Genomic DNA, 14295 nt, shown 5'->3' with positions numbered 1-14295 from the left:
AGATGGAGTTCACTGTGGGAGATGTAGGGGTTGGTTTGGAATAAGGCCAATGTGTGTTCTGATAAAGCGACAACAGCAACAATGTTTTGCAATGTTGTTTGAAAGCTACACCCAGATGTCAGCACTGTTACAGCACACAGTAGAAAAGCATTGTCCCTCATCACCAGTGTTGGGACTAACGCGTTACAAAGTAACGTGTTACTGTAACGCAACTACTTTTTGCGGTAACTAATAGCGTTACTAGTTACCTATTTCCATTAAGTAACACCGTTATAGTTACTGTGATTTAATCAATCAATGTTTATTTATATAGCCCAATATCACAAATGTTACATTTGTCTCAATGGTCTTCACAGTGTGTACAGAATATCAGTATGACAATACGCATTTAAATGGGTGCCTTACTGCTTTACATTATGTGATGGAACTTAACCGCCTGTAACTTAAAGGCGAATACAGCGATGTCCTCTCACAGTACCATGGAAAAGTGAAAGTAACCAGAGAGGAGTGATGATTGGTTAACGCGGGGTAACATTTCAGGGTAAGCCAATCAGAGACAGAGTTGGGCGGGTCTTGCCTTATGGGGAAAATACACACACACGAACACACGAACACACACACACACACACACACACACACACACACACACACACACACACACACACACACACACACACACACACACACACACACACACACACACACACACACACACACACACACACACACACACACACACACACACACACACACACACACACACACACACACACACACACACACACACACACACACACACACACACACACACACACACACACACACACACACACACAAAATGGCAGATGCAAGTATCAGCGAGAGCAGCAGCGCATTTACAACTCGGAGATATAACCACTATTTTCAATTTGTGGGGATAAAGGACGCAAAAATATTACGGTCAAATGTAAACTGTGTGCAGGACAGAAAGCATTGTCCACATCGAATAACAGCAATGCCAATCTCCTGAAGCACCTAACGTACATGGGGCTATAAAACTAGTCGCCAAAGACCCCACCGTCTCAACCACTGGCAGTGACCCAGATGGAGCAACACCATCTAAACAGCCAAAAAACGATTTTTTTCAAATCGAAACATGTCACCCAGAGTCAACTAAATACATTGCCAGGTATGTTGTTGAGTACATGCTGCCCATCGCAACGGTCGAGTCTGTTGCCTTCAGAGAACTAGTCAGCAAAAAACAACACAAAAACTTGTATTTTCATTGTTATTATTTTTAAAGTAAAGTAAAGTAACTTGCTACTATTTACTTTTATAATTTAGTAACTATTTTGAGAGCAGTAACTATAACTAGTATATAACACTGCTCATCACTAATACCCTGATGACGTGTACTTTCAGCAGCTTTGAGCTAAAGCCTCCACAGTTACCTTGTTGGCAGTTTTCAGAGTTTCCACCAGTTCCCAGAAGCTGATCAGAGCTCTCTTATCAACCCGCTCCATGTACAGTCTGAAATGCTCCCTGTAACCCGGGTTACACAGGATGTCATTGAACTGGAGAATCTGAATGTGGGGAGAAGAAGAAATTACAAACATCAGCCATGACACTGGATTTATTTTATCCGCACATTTGCTATACTATACTATTTATATACATATTTGTCGTTGTTATATATCGTACAATGTGTAAATCTTTAATTTAAGTTCTTAAGTTTATATAATATTGTTATTTTATTTAATTGGACATTTACACTCTTTTTCCAAATGGAGTGCCTGTCACAAAAAAACATTTCCCCTGTGATAAATACAGTATAATGATTCTGTGGGGAGCATTTTTATGCAAAAAATGAAATCCAACCTTTTGAACACCTGACAGAACGTTCTAAAACGTTTTCTAAGACCACTGTCTCCACCTTTATTGGTCTTACCTTCTGACTTTGCGGATCGTCGCTGTCCTCGGCCCCTCCTTCTTCACTGTTCTCATAGTTTGGTCCACCGAGAAGGCGGATCCTTTTCTCACATTGTTTCTTAGCAACAGTCAGATGATTGATGTATCGTTTCATATCTCTGGCCCGCAGAAGGTCTGCCTTCATGGCGGCCGACTCTTTACCTTTACGATCTACGGGAAGAGGGACAGCAGTGGGTGAAAAAGGTCGTTTTGGTCACAACAATACACAAAAACACTATTTCCTAGTATGGAGCCACTGATTAATTAAGAGAAAGATAGTTGCTAATCTTGTTTTACTAATAGGCCATTTCAGGCAAAAATAGTGAAAGAAAAGTTCCTTACATGTTGATTTGAATATATTTAACTCTACTTTAAATAAATACCTAATTATTGTAGCCCAACATGGCTGATTACACACTGCTTTGATACTAACTTGGAATAATCATTTGTTTTATGTTTATTTTGTTCCATTCTATATCCAATATTTGTATATATGTTCTATGTGTGTGTCTCATAAACGGGCTAAAACGTTGGGTTACGTGTTGTAACCTTTGTTATATTAGAACAGGCGGAGCCCTCTAATGGACTCTATGGGCACTACCTTACCCTGCGAGCATTCTCCCACTGAGACTTCTATAGACGTAGCCGGCCTTGGGCGGGCCTACCTGAATGTGCGCGCATCACACCGTGTAAAAGGAGGCCTCGCCTCCTGACTATCATCCTACACCTCTCTTCAGCGAGCGGAATAGGACAGACACTGCCCTGAGTAGAGGGCTCCGCCTGTGCTAATATAACAAGGGTTACAATACGTAACCCAACGTTATACCTCTCACAGGCTCCGCCCTCTACTGGACTCTATGGGTACAGTGGGTGGAGCCCCGATGTATACGCGCACTGTCGTCCAACAACAACATTCCACCCTACTGCCCCTGACAGGCTTTTCTGGTCAGCAGCTGCTGCCCCACATTCTCCTTTAACCCGGTTGTGACCGAGGAGAAATATGGGCTGTGGCTGACAGAGCACACCCTGCTGCGCTTACCTCGCAGAAAGTGTGCTCAAAAAACAGTGCCGGGGGACCCCCCCCACCCATAGACGGATGGGGAGAGCCCCCTCGGCCCCGAATGGGCTTACTACACGACTTCCTCCCTGAATCCCTAAGGATCGCAGGGAGAGTGCCAGTGTCCATGCCCCACACTCAGACACCGACCCCGTGCAGAGTGTGTGTGGACTAAAGTGTAAGGGCCCAGCGCGCCCCTCCCCCATCCCGGGCCAAGAGATAAAACCTTATGAAGTGCATATATCCTCCATACTCACACCATTGAAGAAAGGCTGTCGACACAGCCACAGCCCGTGTGGAGTGCGCACGAGCCCCCATGGGGCAGGCTCTCCCTGCCTGTCCGTAGGCATGTGCAATGCACTCCAGAGCCAGCCTGCCAGGACAGAACTTTCCCGATCACCCCGCCCCCGAAGCACACGAACAGCTGTTCGGTGCGTCTAAGGGCAGCCGTGCGCTCCACATAACATACTAGTGCACGCACCGGGCAGAGGAGGTGCAGTTTAGCTTCCCTGTTCCCACCATGGGGGGGGGAGACTAAAACCCCCTAACTGAATAGCCCTCGACCTGAACGCACTCCTTAGGCTCTTGGGCACAAAGAAGGGGTTTGGTCTGAGTGTCGCGCCGCTCCGGTCACCCCGAATCAGTAAACAGCTCGGGTGCACCGACAGAGCGGTTAACTCCGACACTTTTTTTTTGTTTTTTGGCTGACGTTAAGGCAAGAAGCAAGCTGTCTTCCACGACAGTGCTTTTAGGGAGGAGAGCTCCAGAGGCTCAAATGGTTCTGAGACCAAAGCTTCGAGCACTAGGGGCAGGCCCAACTGCGGGTTGGAGGCATGCACTACTCAGCGCAGCCTCCTGACCCCCTGTAAAAACCGCAACATCAGTGGTTGACTAAAGGCTGACCTGTCGCCAAATCCCTCATGGCAGGACGAGATGGCAGCTGCATACACTTTCACTGTTGAATGTGCAAGCCCTCTGTCCACCAGTAACTGTAAGAAGGAAAAATAGAGCCTAACTCACAAGATAGGGGCTCTATTCTCCGCTCCTCACACCATCGCTAGAATCCTAGCCACTTTGGCCTGTAGCAGGCTGTGGTGGATCCAGCTCTAGCTGCCTGGATAGACTGAATAACAATGTCAGACAATCCACCCTGTCTCAGCCTGTCCCTCTCAGGAGCCAACCCTGGAGAGGTTGGCCGAGAGTGGGTAACGCCCCGATTGCACATGCCTCTTGAGACATCGCCCCCCAGAACTGGGGAACCGCCCAGGGCTGGCCCACCTTCATCTGTGTCATCTCTGAGCACCACGGCACCCCGATGCGGTCCGGAGCCACTAGGATGGCTGACAGACGTTCTCGCCTCACTCTCCCCAGGAGAGGGAGAATGAGATGCAGCGGTGGAAAGGCGTATAGCAGCTTCCTTGGCCATGGCTCGTGTGCAAACGTGTCCACCCCCAAGGGCGGGTCGTCGCTCAGGGCCATGGAGAACCACAGGGCACAGTGGTTGTTGCGCCGGCTGGCGAACAGATCCACTTCCGCTCTCGCGAACTGGGCCCAGATCTGCTTCACCACCCCCGGCTGAAGCGTCCATTCGCCTGGCAGGGGGCCGCCCCTCGACATGAGGTCGGCCCCCCTGTTCTCCAGTCCCGGGATATGGAGGGCTCTCAGAGATAACACCACCTCTGAAGCTCATAACCACAGCCTCTCCGGTGTGGCCAACAAGGCGGCGGAGCGGACTCCGCCCTGCCTGTTGATATAAACCACTGTGGTGCTGTTGTTGCTCCTGACCAGTACATGTCTCCCTTGAATTAGGGGCATGAAATGCTGGAGAACTAACACTACCGCCCGTAGCTCTAGGAGGTTGCTGTGTCAAGACTCTGTTAGAGCCCAGCGCCCACCTATAGCCTTATAGGTGGCAGGTCCCTCCCCATCCTGTTCTGGATGCGTCCGTGAACACTGTGATGTAGGAGGTCATCCGTCCCAGTGGAGACCCCTTCTGGAGGTGATCCGGGGACCCCCAAAACCGGAGGTTGCCCTCCACTGAGGAGGGGGGATGGTCACCAGCCGCCGTTTGTGCCTCTTGGGATCCAAACGCAGGCTGGAGAACCACCTCTGCAGGCGGCACATATGCAGTAACCCCAGCGGGACCACAATGTGAGCAGCCGCCATGAGACTCAAAGTCTGCATGACAGTTAAAGCTGTCACTGTCGCCCCCTGTCGCAGCCTGTGAACCGCCCGGAGAAGGGACGCACTTCTGCTCTCTGACAGGGTGGCGCGTAGCGCGCCTGCATTGAGCACCACTCTCAACTGCAACGCTTGTTGGTGAGGTATGGGGGTGCTCTTTTTTCAATTGATCGCAAAGCCTAATTTGGTTAGGTGTGTGAACAATTGTGCAGTGCAAAACATTGCATGTTCCCGGGACCCAGCCATGACTAAAAGGTTGTCTAGTAAAAGAAAACTCATGCCGTGGGTGCGCAGCGGTTGAAGCGCTGTGGCCACACATTTGCTGAATGTCCATGGGGATAGGGAATAGCCGAACGGCAGCCTGTTGTACTCGTAGGCTATCCCCTGGAAGGCAAAACGCAGACACTTTCTGTGCTCTGGAGCAATTTCTACATGAAAGTACGCGTCTTTCAGGTCGATGGTGGTGAACCAATCGCCTGGCTGCACAAGCCCTAGTAACTGTTTCATAGTTAACATGCGGAATTTCCAGCAGGAAATGTGGCGATTCAGGCCGCGGAGATCTAGAATAGGTCTGAATTCCCCTGTCTTCCTGAGAACCAGGAAGTACATGGAAAAAATACCCTTTTCTCTGTGCTGAGAGTGCACAACAGACACAGCCTGTTTCTGCACCAGAGCCTGAATCTCTACTGAGAGGAAACACATCTCCTCCTGGGAGGACAGATTTACCTCTCGCATGCCCATAAAAAGAGGTGGGTTTGGGACACCCACAAGACAGTGGTCCATGTGATACAGTGGTATAGTGTATAGACATGTGGTACAGTGGGACGCTGCAAAACTGGAGTGAATAGCCCCGTTTCAGCATCCTTTCCCTCCACCTTGTTAGCACACAGCTGAGTTTCCATTCCCCAGAACATTGTGTTAATGAACAAGCCCTCAGCTGTGGGGCCGCAGCTATGAAGCTGTGATACTCTCTGGTGACCCGTTCCGCCGCAAAACTCCCCGCGAAGGGAAGATTTGCCCATGGAGGGTTGACACAGAAAGGGCCAATTATTTACTGAGGACCCTGAACGCACCACCTCGCGCACGCTCCACCCTAATGCTGTTCTCACCACTACAGTAAACAGCATTAATCAGTCTTTATAGGCGTAGTGTGTTTTACTAAGGTCCCTGAACGCACCGCCACGCGCTCTTGTGTGAGTGCGGGCTCCGCCATAATGCAGCCTTTACCACTACGGTAAACTGCATTGGAGTCTTGACAGTAATACGCCGGCCATAATGTTCCTGTACCCGCATAGCGCTCTCCTTTAGATAGCACTCCCTGCGGTTCATCCCTCTCACCTGCGCATGCCCACTAGCCACCTCCTTTACAGGAGCTACAGCTGGGGCAGCGAATGGGGAATTTGTACGGTTAACATTGTGTGTAAGTGTAGCCTTTGTGGAGACAAAAGACACTTAGATTTGGATACAGATCAACCTCATTCTTATTAGAAAACGTAGTGATCTGTGCATTATACAGGGAGGAGGCGGGATTCACCCCCTCGTCCCGGGCGGAGAGATTTTCTCCCCCCGCCAGTCAGATCCGTAAAGACGGAAAGCCCGTCCCCGTGAGTGCCGGCACGCCGGTTACACGGGTGGGCCGAAGAGGCGGAGGGCGGACACGGGATCTCCGTGCCGGCACCTCTCCCTTCGTCTACCTTTGCGCTGCGCTCCCTCGTCTGCAGGAAAGCCTGTGGAGGAGGAGCGCGCGCTGCAGTGAGTCTTCTCTCTACTGAGGTCTTTGAACGCACCGTGGCCCGCCCTCGGGGGAGGGGGGCCGCGCGCCGTCACAATGCAGTCTCTTTGAAACGGACATTATGGGGAAAAGTGGAATTGTGGAGAGAAATGACTCTTACTCTGGGATAAATGCAATTTTTACTAAATGCATTTTTCCCACACACACCTCACTCCAGAACTAGAGTTTACAACAATAAACCACCGTTCTCCTGCGGAGGTCCCTAAACGCACCGCGGCATCATCATCATCCAGGGAGAGTACAGCCCTGGGCGGTGGACTTCCATGGACGCCGGACCCGGAAGGAATGGCGAACGTGAATGGCACCGCCTCGGCCATATCCTGGTCCCCCAAACACTCGAAGCAAAGGTGGTGGGGATCGGCACCCGCTATTTCAGCCAGGGCACGAAGGACAGGCCCGGGTCTCAAGCAGTGAGAGGTATGATAACAATTTTTTCTTCTTTCAAACGTCTCAGTCTCTCCGTGGAATCACTTCCGCTGCTGAAGAGAAAAAGGATGATAGTCAGGAGGCGAGGCCTCCTTTTATACGGTGTGATGCGCACGCATTCAGGTAGGCCCGCCCAAGGCCGGGTACGTCTATAGAAGTCTCAGTGGGAGAATGCTCGCAGGGTAAGGTAGTACCCATAGAGTCCATTAGAGGGTGGAGCCTGTGAGAGATATAACTTGTTTTTTTGTGTGCAACCCTGTGTGTTGACAAATGTTATCACCTTTGGAAGTGGATTGGAATCATTCTGAGTATTTTTGTATGTATTTATTTAAACAAGGACCATGCAGACAAGCACATTAATCTCATAAAATAAAATAAATGTTTTATGCCAGATTTTATAGCTCATTTCCAGTCATCCTTTTGTCAACTGCATGACGGAAAAAAGTTATATCAAATACATACAACAATAACTTTTGCAACTAACAAAATTACTGCAACATGTTGAAACAATTGTACCCCGAAAATCAATGTGAAATCCAGCGTAAGCAAAAAAGGTAACACTCTAGTTGACATGATTTGACATTTGTATTATTATCTGGCTTAATATCACTAACTCACCATCTGCATTACCACTTTTCCCAATCGCCATAATGCAGGTCCACAGATTCCGTCAAATTTGTATTTATAGATCAAAACGTTTCCGTTAGAAGTAACATAAAATGAGATCCAAGCTTTAAACAAGTACAAAGGTTGATTAATCACTATAATTAATACTATCCATCGTGGTGCTGTGGAACTGAACATGATTTTTTTTTAAAGGAGACCTATCATGCTATATTTAAATGATATAGTGTATGACCATACCTATATAAGGTATATTTATACATTTAATTTTTCAAAATACCAAACAGATCATTTTTTAGCCATGCCTCGTTTCGCTCATTTTCGCTCTATTCCAAGCCTGTCTTTGAACATTCTGAGCAGCAGCTGACCATGCCCACCTGCAGAAGAGGGGGGCATGAGCCGGCGAGAGTCACGTTAACATGCTTGCTGTGATTACGAGTGTGGAATAAACATGTCATCTCAGAGCAATGCATGTGTTCAAGCATATTATCAATTTGATCCAGAAACTGACCCTGAAGCAGCGGAGGTTTTGGTGGAGGTGCAAACATCTCGGTTGCAACACGACGTTTCTGAATGCTTAGTTGACAAGCTGTTGTCCCTATTTATTTTATTCTGTTTGTTACGATGCTTGCTACTTATTCCGTTCATATTTTGGCTAATTAGCAAGAATGCAATGTGTACAGTTTGTAACTTTGAGTTTGACCCAGCAATAAGTCTCTGAAAGGCGGGGGAAAGTTGTGTGGATAGAGGCAGAGCGCAGCGGCAGGCAGGCAGACAGGAGCAGGCTGCGATACCACCCCGCCCCCTACCCACAGAGCGCACCCAGAGGACAGGCTGCGTCACCTCACTTTGTAACCCAGGAAAGGAGCAGGAATCCTGGGTACGTGAGTGTTAAAAGTGCATTAAACTGTTTTAATCCGACAGCCGCTGATGTGCACGGAAGTCTGTCCGTTTCGTTAACATTTGAATAGCCAAATGGACGGAAATCCGTCCTACAGTATATGCGAATGAGAGGTTTGGCAATGCACGTGGCTGTGGCTCATTCCCCTGATAGGTGGAGAGTTGACCAATAAGCGGAGCACCTCTTTGTGACGTAGAAAAGTGTCGAAATATGGATCCGTTTTTTTCAGATCCGTTGCATTCCCTTTTTTCGAGATTTGGCTAAGGAGGAAAATAGAGAGGGTTGTTTTTTCTGACACTTGGTGAGTAACACCGGTGAGGAACACCGGGGAAACATATTCATGTATAAAACACGTACAACGGTGCATTTTGCATGATAGGTCCCCTTTAAGTAAGAATCCTAAAATTCAAGCTTTGTTTTGTGAAATTATTTGTTTGGCCTTTTTGTCACGTGGAGTGTAGTGTTTCTGTACCTTTCTGCTTCTTGAGTTGAGGGAGGCTGCTGATGGTGGTGGCATGAATAATCTCTACCACTATCTGATACCTGTAAACAGAGAGAGAGACAATTTACATCAAGTTTTTGGAATCAACCCTCAAGTATGAATGGGCTGTTTGGGCCCAGCTAGCGGGGAACATTCTCACCAATTTGGCTAAAGTTACCTACAGGTTCTAATAGTGTTTTAAGGAAAACGTTTCAATCTCATGTTCAAAGAACCTTTTGAGGATGTTTATCATTTTAAATAATGTTCCTATAAGGTTTAAGATTAACTAAGACATAAAGTTTTACCTGCAACATTCAGAGGATGTTTTGAGGATGTTATTAATGCCTGAGAAAACAGAAACTTTTTTATAAAACGTTCCTTTAATGTGATATGTTAACAAAGGTTGAAAGTTTTACCTGCAATATTCTGAGGATGTTTTTTGGACGTTGTTGGGATAACATATTATACATGTTCTTTTATAAAACATTCCCTCGATGATAACAAAAGAAGAACATTTTCAAAGCAACATTCAGAAAATGTTTTCAGGAGGTTATTGAGGCCTGAGATGATAGAACGTTTTTTTTATATAGGTTTTCAGGAGGTTATTATTTTTCTTATAAAACGTTCCTGTGATGCGAAATATTAACACGGTCATAGTCAACGTCAGATTTATTTATAGAGCGCTTTCAAAAACAAACCAGGTTTCTGCCAAAGTGCTTTACAACAAACATAATTGAGCAGAAGTTGTCATAAAACACAAGTTGTAAAAAATCTGATGTCACCACAAATTCCATTTGAAAAAAAACAAACAAGCACTTAATTCATGATAAGCTGTAAGCAGATATTGCATGTTTGCAGTGGCATGTGTGAGTTCCCAGCTTGACATTTTTGGTTCTAAAAATATTTTGAGAAAGTTAACATTCATTGTTCTAGGAATGTTTTCAGTGGGAAGTTTTATTTTGGTTCCCAGAATTTTCTTCTGAAAGGTAGGATAACGTTCTCTAAAAACATTCTTAAAATGTTTGGTGATAACTTTCTTAAGATGTTTTTGATAACCTTCTTAAGATGTGTTTGATAATATTGTTAGAACATTATGCCCTACTATTCTTAAAACGTTTTCAGCGGGACGTTTTATTTTGGAACCCAGAATGTTCTTCTGAAAGGTAGGATAACGTTCTCTAAAAACATTCTTAAAATGTTTGGTGATAACCTTCTTAAGATGTGTTTGATAACATTGTTAGAATATTATGCCCCACTATTCTTAAAACGTTTTCAGCGGGACATTTTTATTTTGGTTCCCAGAATGTTCTTCTGAAAGGTAGGATAATTCATCTGACACCGATAGTGACTTGTACTAGCTGCTGGTCGCAGGACTTCTGATACATCAGAACGATAAAGCACGTTATCCTACTCTAAAATAATAACATTCTGGCAAGATACAAAAATCTAACTTGCAGCTGAAAACGTTTTAAGAATAGTAGGGCATAATGTTCTTCAAACATTGTCTGATTTTTAAAGAATTTATTTGCAAATAAAATAAGTATTTGGTCAATAACAAAAGTTAATCTCAATACTTTGTTATATACCCTTTGTTGGCAATGACAGAGGTCAAACGTTTTCTGTAAGTCTTCACAAGGTTTTCACACACTGTTGCTGGTATTTTGGCCCATACCTTGGCCCATGCAGATCTCCTCTCGAGAAGTGATGTTTTGGGGCTGTCGCTGGGCAACACAGACTTTCAACTCCCTCCAAAGATTTTCTATGGGTTTGAGATCTGGAGACTGGCTAGGCCACTCCAGGACCTTGAAATGCTTCTTACGAAGCCACTCCTTCATTGCCCGGGCGGTGTGTTTGGGATCATTGTCATGCTGAAAGACCCAGCCACGTTTCATCTTCAATGCCCTTGCTGATGGAAGGAGGTTGTCACTCAAAATGGCCCCATTCATTCTTTCCTTTACACCAGTGGTTCTCAAAGTGGGGGGCGCGCCCCCCCTGGTGGGCGCAGAGGCATGCCAGGGGGGGCGCGAGAGACCAGGAGGAAAAATGGTTATAAAAAAAATAAAAAAAAGATTTAAAAAAAATCATAATTTGAAAAATTATTGATTCGAAAATAATATGACGCAGTACAGTACTATTACGTCTGGGTCTCTGTTTCATTAAAGCTCGGCTCTGTGTGTGTGTGTGGAACGAGCCATTTTGTGTGCGCGTGAGAGAGAGAGAGAGCGCACCGGTACTGGAGATCGTTGTTGTTAGCTTCTGGTGCTAGCGAGCTACGCTAACGGATATAAGGAGTTTTTTCAACAACAAAGTGGAGGAGAGTCCTCTCCTGTCAGACTGAGAGCTAAAGGACTCTCTCAGTGTTATCTCAGTGGGTCTCAAATGTTTTGGTCACCATTAATGTAAATAATTATTTCCGAGGCACACGTTTATATGATCATTATAGTTATAAAAAAATAAGAGAATAAATGAAAAACAGGTATGAAATACTATATGACAGTAAAACAAGAATAAAGTTTAAAAGGGTGATTTGTAAAATATCCATCAAGAAAAAGTAAATCTGTTTACATTTCTGTTTCATATGGGTGTTGAGAGATGTATCCATAGATCTCTTCCTTTCGCTCTCAAAGTGCACCAGATTGATGCTTTTAACTTCAATATTTAAAAATAAATCTTCCCGGGGAAGCTTGCCCCCGGACCCCCCTATGTGACGTCCACACATCACCTATAAAAATAGCACTTTATCCCTGCTTACACCTATATGCCGTGAGCTGAATATCGAGCCTTCATTGTAACAGTCGCGGGTACGTTGTGTATTTGCGTGGGGATTGTTGCAGTAGAAAATTCCACTGTAGCGACCGGTACATTAATGGGAAACCCTAAATGTTTGAGCACCCTCTATGAAACGTCAAGCTACCCCACAGCACCCCCAAAATAAATCTCTGGCGCCGCCACTGAGCCTGATTATTCGTTTTGGGGGGGCCCGACTTTTTTTTTTCTCCAAAGGGGGGGCCTGACAGAAAAAGTTTGAGAACCACTGCTTTACACGGATCAGTCGTCCTGGTCCCTTTGCAGAAAAACAGCCCCAAAGCATGATGTTTCCACCCCCATGTTTCACAGTAGTTATGGTGTTCTTTGGATGCAACTCAGCATTCTTTCTCCCCCCAAACACGTCTAGTTGAGTTTTTACCAAAAAGTTCAATTTTGATTTCATCTGACCATATGACATTCTCCCAATCCTCTTCTGGATCATCTAAATGCTCTCTAGCAAACTTCAGACGGGCCTGGACATGTACTGGCTTAAGCAGGGGGACACGTCTGGCACTGCAGTATTTGAGTCCCTGGCGGCGGAATGTGTTACTGATGGTAGCCTATGTTACTTTGGTCCCAGCTCTCTGCAGGTCATTGACTAGGTCCCCCCGTGTGGTTCTGGGATTTTTGCTCACCGTTCTTGTAATCATTTTGACCCCACGGGGTGAGATCTTGCGTGGAGCCCCAGATCGAGGGAGATTATCAGTGGTCTTGTATGTCTTCCATTTTCTAATAATTGCTCCCACAGTTGATTTCTTCACACCAAGCTGCTTACCTATTGCAGATTCAGTCTTCCCAGCCTGGTGCAGGTCTACAATTTTGTTTCTGGTGTCCTTTGACAGCTCTTTGGTCTTGGCCATAGTGGAGTTTGGAGTGTGACTGTTTGAGGTTGTGGACAGGTGTCTTTTATACTGATAACGAGTTCAAACCGGTGCCATTAATACAGTTAACAAGTGGAGGACAGAGGAGGCTCTTAAAGAAGAACTTACAGGTCTGTGAGAGCCAGAAATCTTGTTTGTTTGTAGGTGACCAAATACTTATTTTCCACCATAATTTGCAAATACATTCTTTAAAAATCAGACAATGTGATTTTCTGGATTGTTTTTTCTCATTTTGTCTCTCATAGTTGAGGTATACCTAGGATGAACATTACAGGCCTCTGTCATCTTTTTAAGTGGGAGAACTTGCACAATTGCTGGCTGACTAAATACTTTTTTGCCCCACTGTATATGCATTAAGTTTACAATATACACAGTATGACATGTTACAATGGTAAAGCAAGCATTCATTGTCATTCTAAAACTTGCACATATATCAGAGTATCTCAATATGGTGGGAACCCAAAGTAAATGAACAATTCAGTATTGAGCAATTACTTTTCAAACTAACAAACAGTACAGCAGTATCATGTCCTTCCTACATTTAGATCTAAAATATTGCCACAGAGACACTGTCAGTTGCCATGGTTACCCCACAGCACTGTCTGGTTAACAAGTATATTTGTGTATATACAGTATGGTTCATTAAGGAATGGAGTACAGGACAGTGTCTCTCTGTGCGTGCGTGCGTGCGTGCGTGCGTGCGTGCGTGCGTGCGTGCGGTCCTGTTTGTTATTTATTTAGCCATGTCTAACTAAATGCATGATGACACAATATTAAGAAAGGTTACAAGGTAACAAATCTTCCATTGCTTTATAGAGCACTTTTTAATGTTATAAATAGGTTGTAACAAAGTGTTTCAATATGATTCCATACAGTGAATTGAATTGTGATGATATATTGTTCCATGTTTAAAGGTGATGTCGATCCAGAAGAAATCCTCTTTCTCTCTGGCCTCCTTCCTGGAGAAGCTGCCTGGAGACTTCTTCTCACACACTGAGGTACTCATCTTCACCTGATGTATAAATATCAACATGTTTTATGACTAAAACTGTGTGTATACAGAAGATGGAAAGATGCATGTGCACTCTTTTCCTACGATTTATAAAGCCTGATCCCGTTTTGTATACAAGTACAATCCTCTTTACTATTCCTGTGTGTGTGTGTGTGTGTGTGTGTGTGTGTGTGTGTGTGTGTGTG

General features: G+C 45.3%; 1 protein-coding gene across 2 annotated transcripts in view; it reads right to left on the bottom strand.

The window, feature by feature from the left end:
• Positions 1 to 14295, bottom strand: part of snx25 (sorting nexin 25) — a 62569-nt gene that overhangs the window by 19732 nt on the left and 28542 nt on the right. For both annotated transcript variants that reach the window (XM_079670211.1, XM_079670212.1), the window contains exons 7-9: positions 9401 to 9471; positions 1928 to 2118; positions 1431 to 1562 (exon numbers count right to left, since the gene is read on the bottom strand). In XM_079670211.1, coding sequence (XP_079526337.1) covers positions 1431 to 1562; positions 1928 to 2118; positions 9401 to 9471 — 394 coding nt within the window. The remainder of the gene's footprint in view (positions 1 to 1430; positions 1563 to 1927; positions 2119 to 9400; positions 9472 to 14295) is intronic.

The sequence above is a fragment of the Notothenia rossii genome (assembly GCF_949606895.1).
Source record: "Notothenia rossii genome assembly, chromosome: 3".
NCBI classification, from domain to species: Eukaryota; Metazoa; Chordata; class Actinopteri; order Perciformes; family Nototheniidae; genus Notothenia; species Notothenia rossii.
This window is presented reverse-complemented; position numbering and strand designations above follow the sequence as displayed.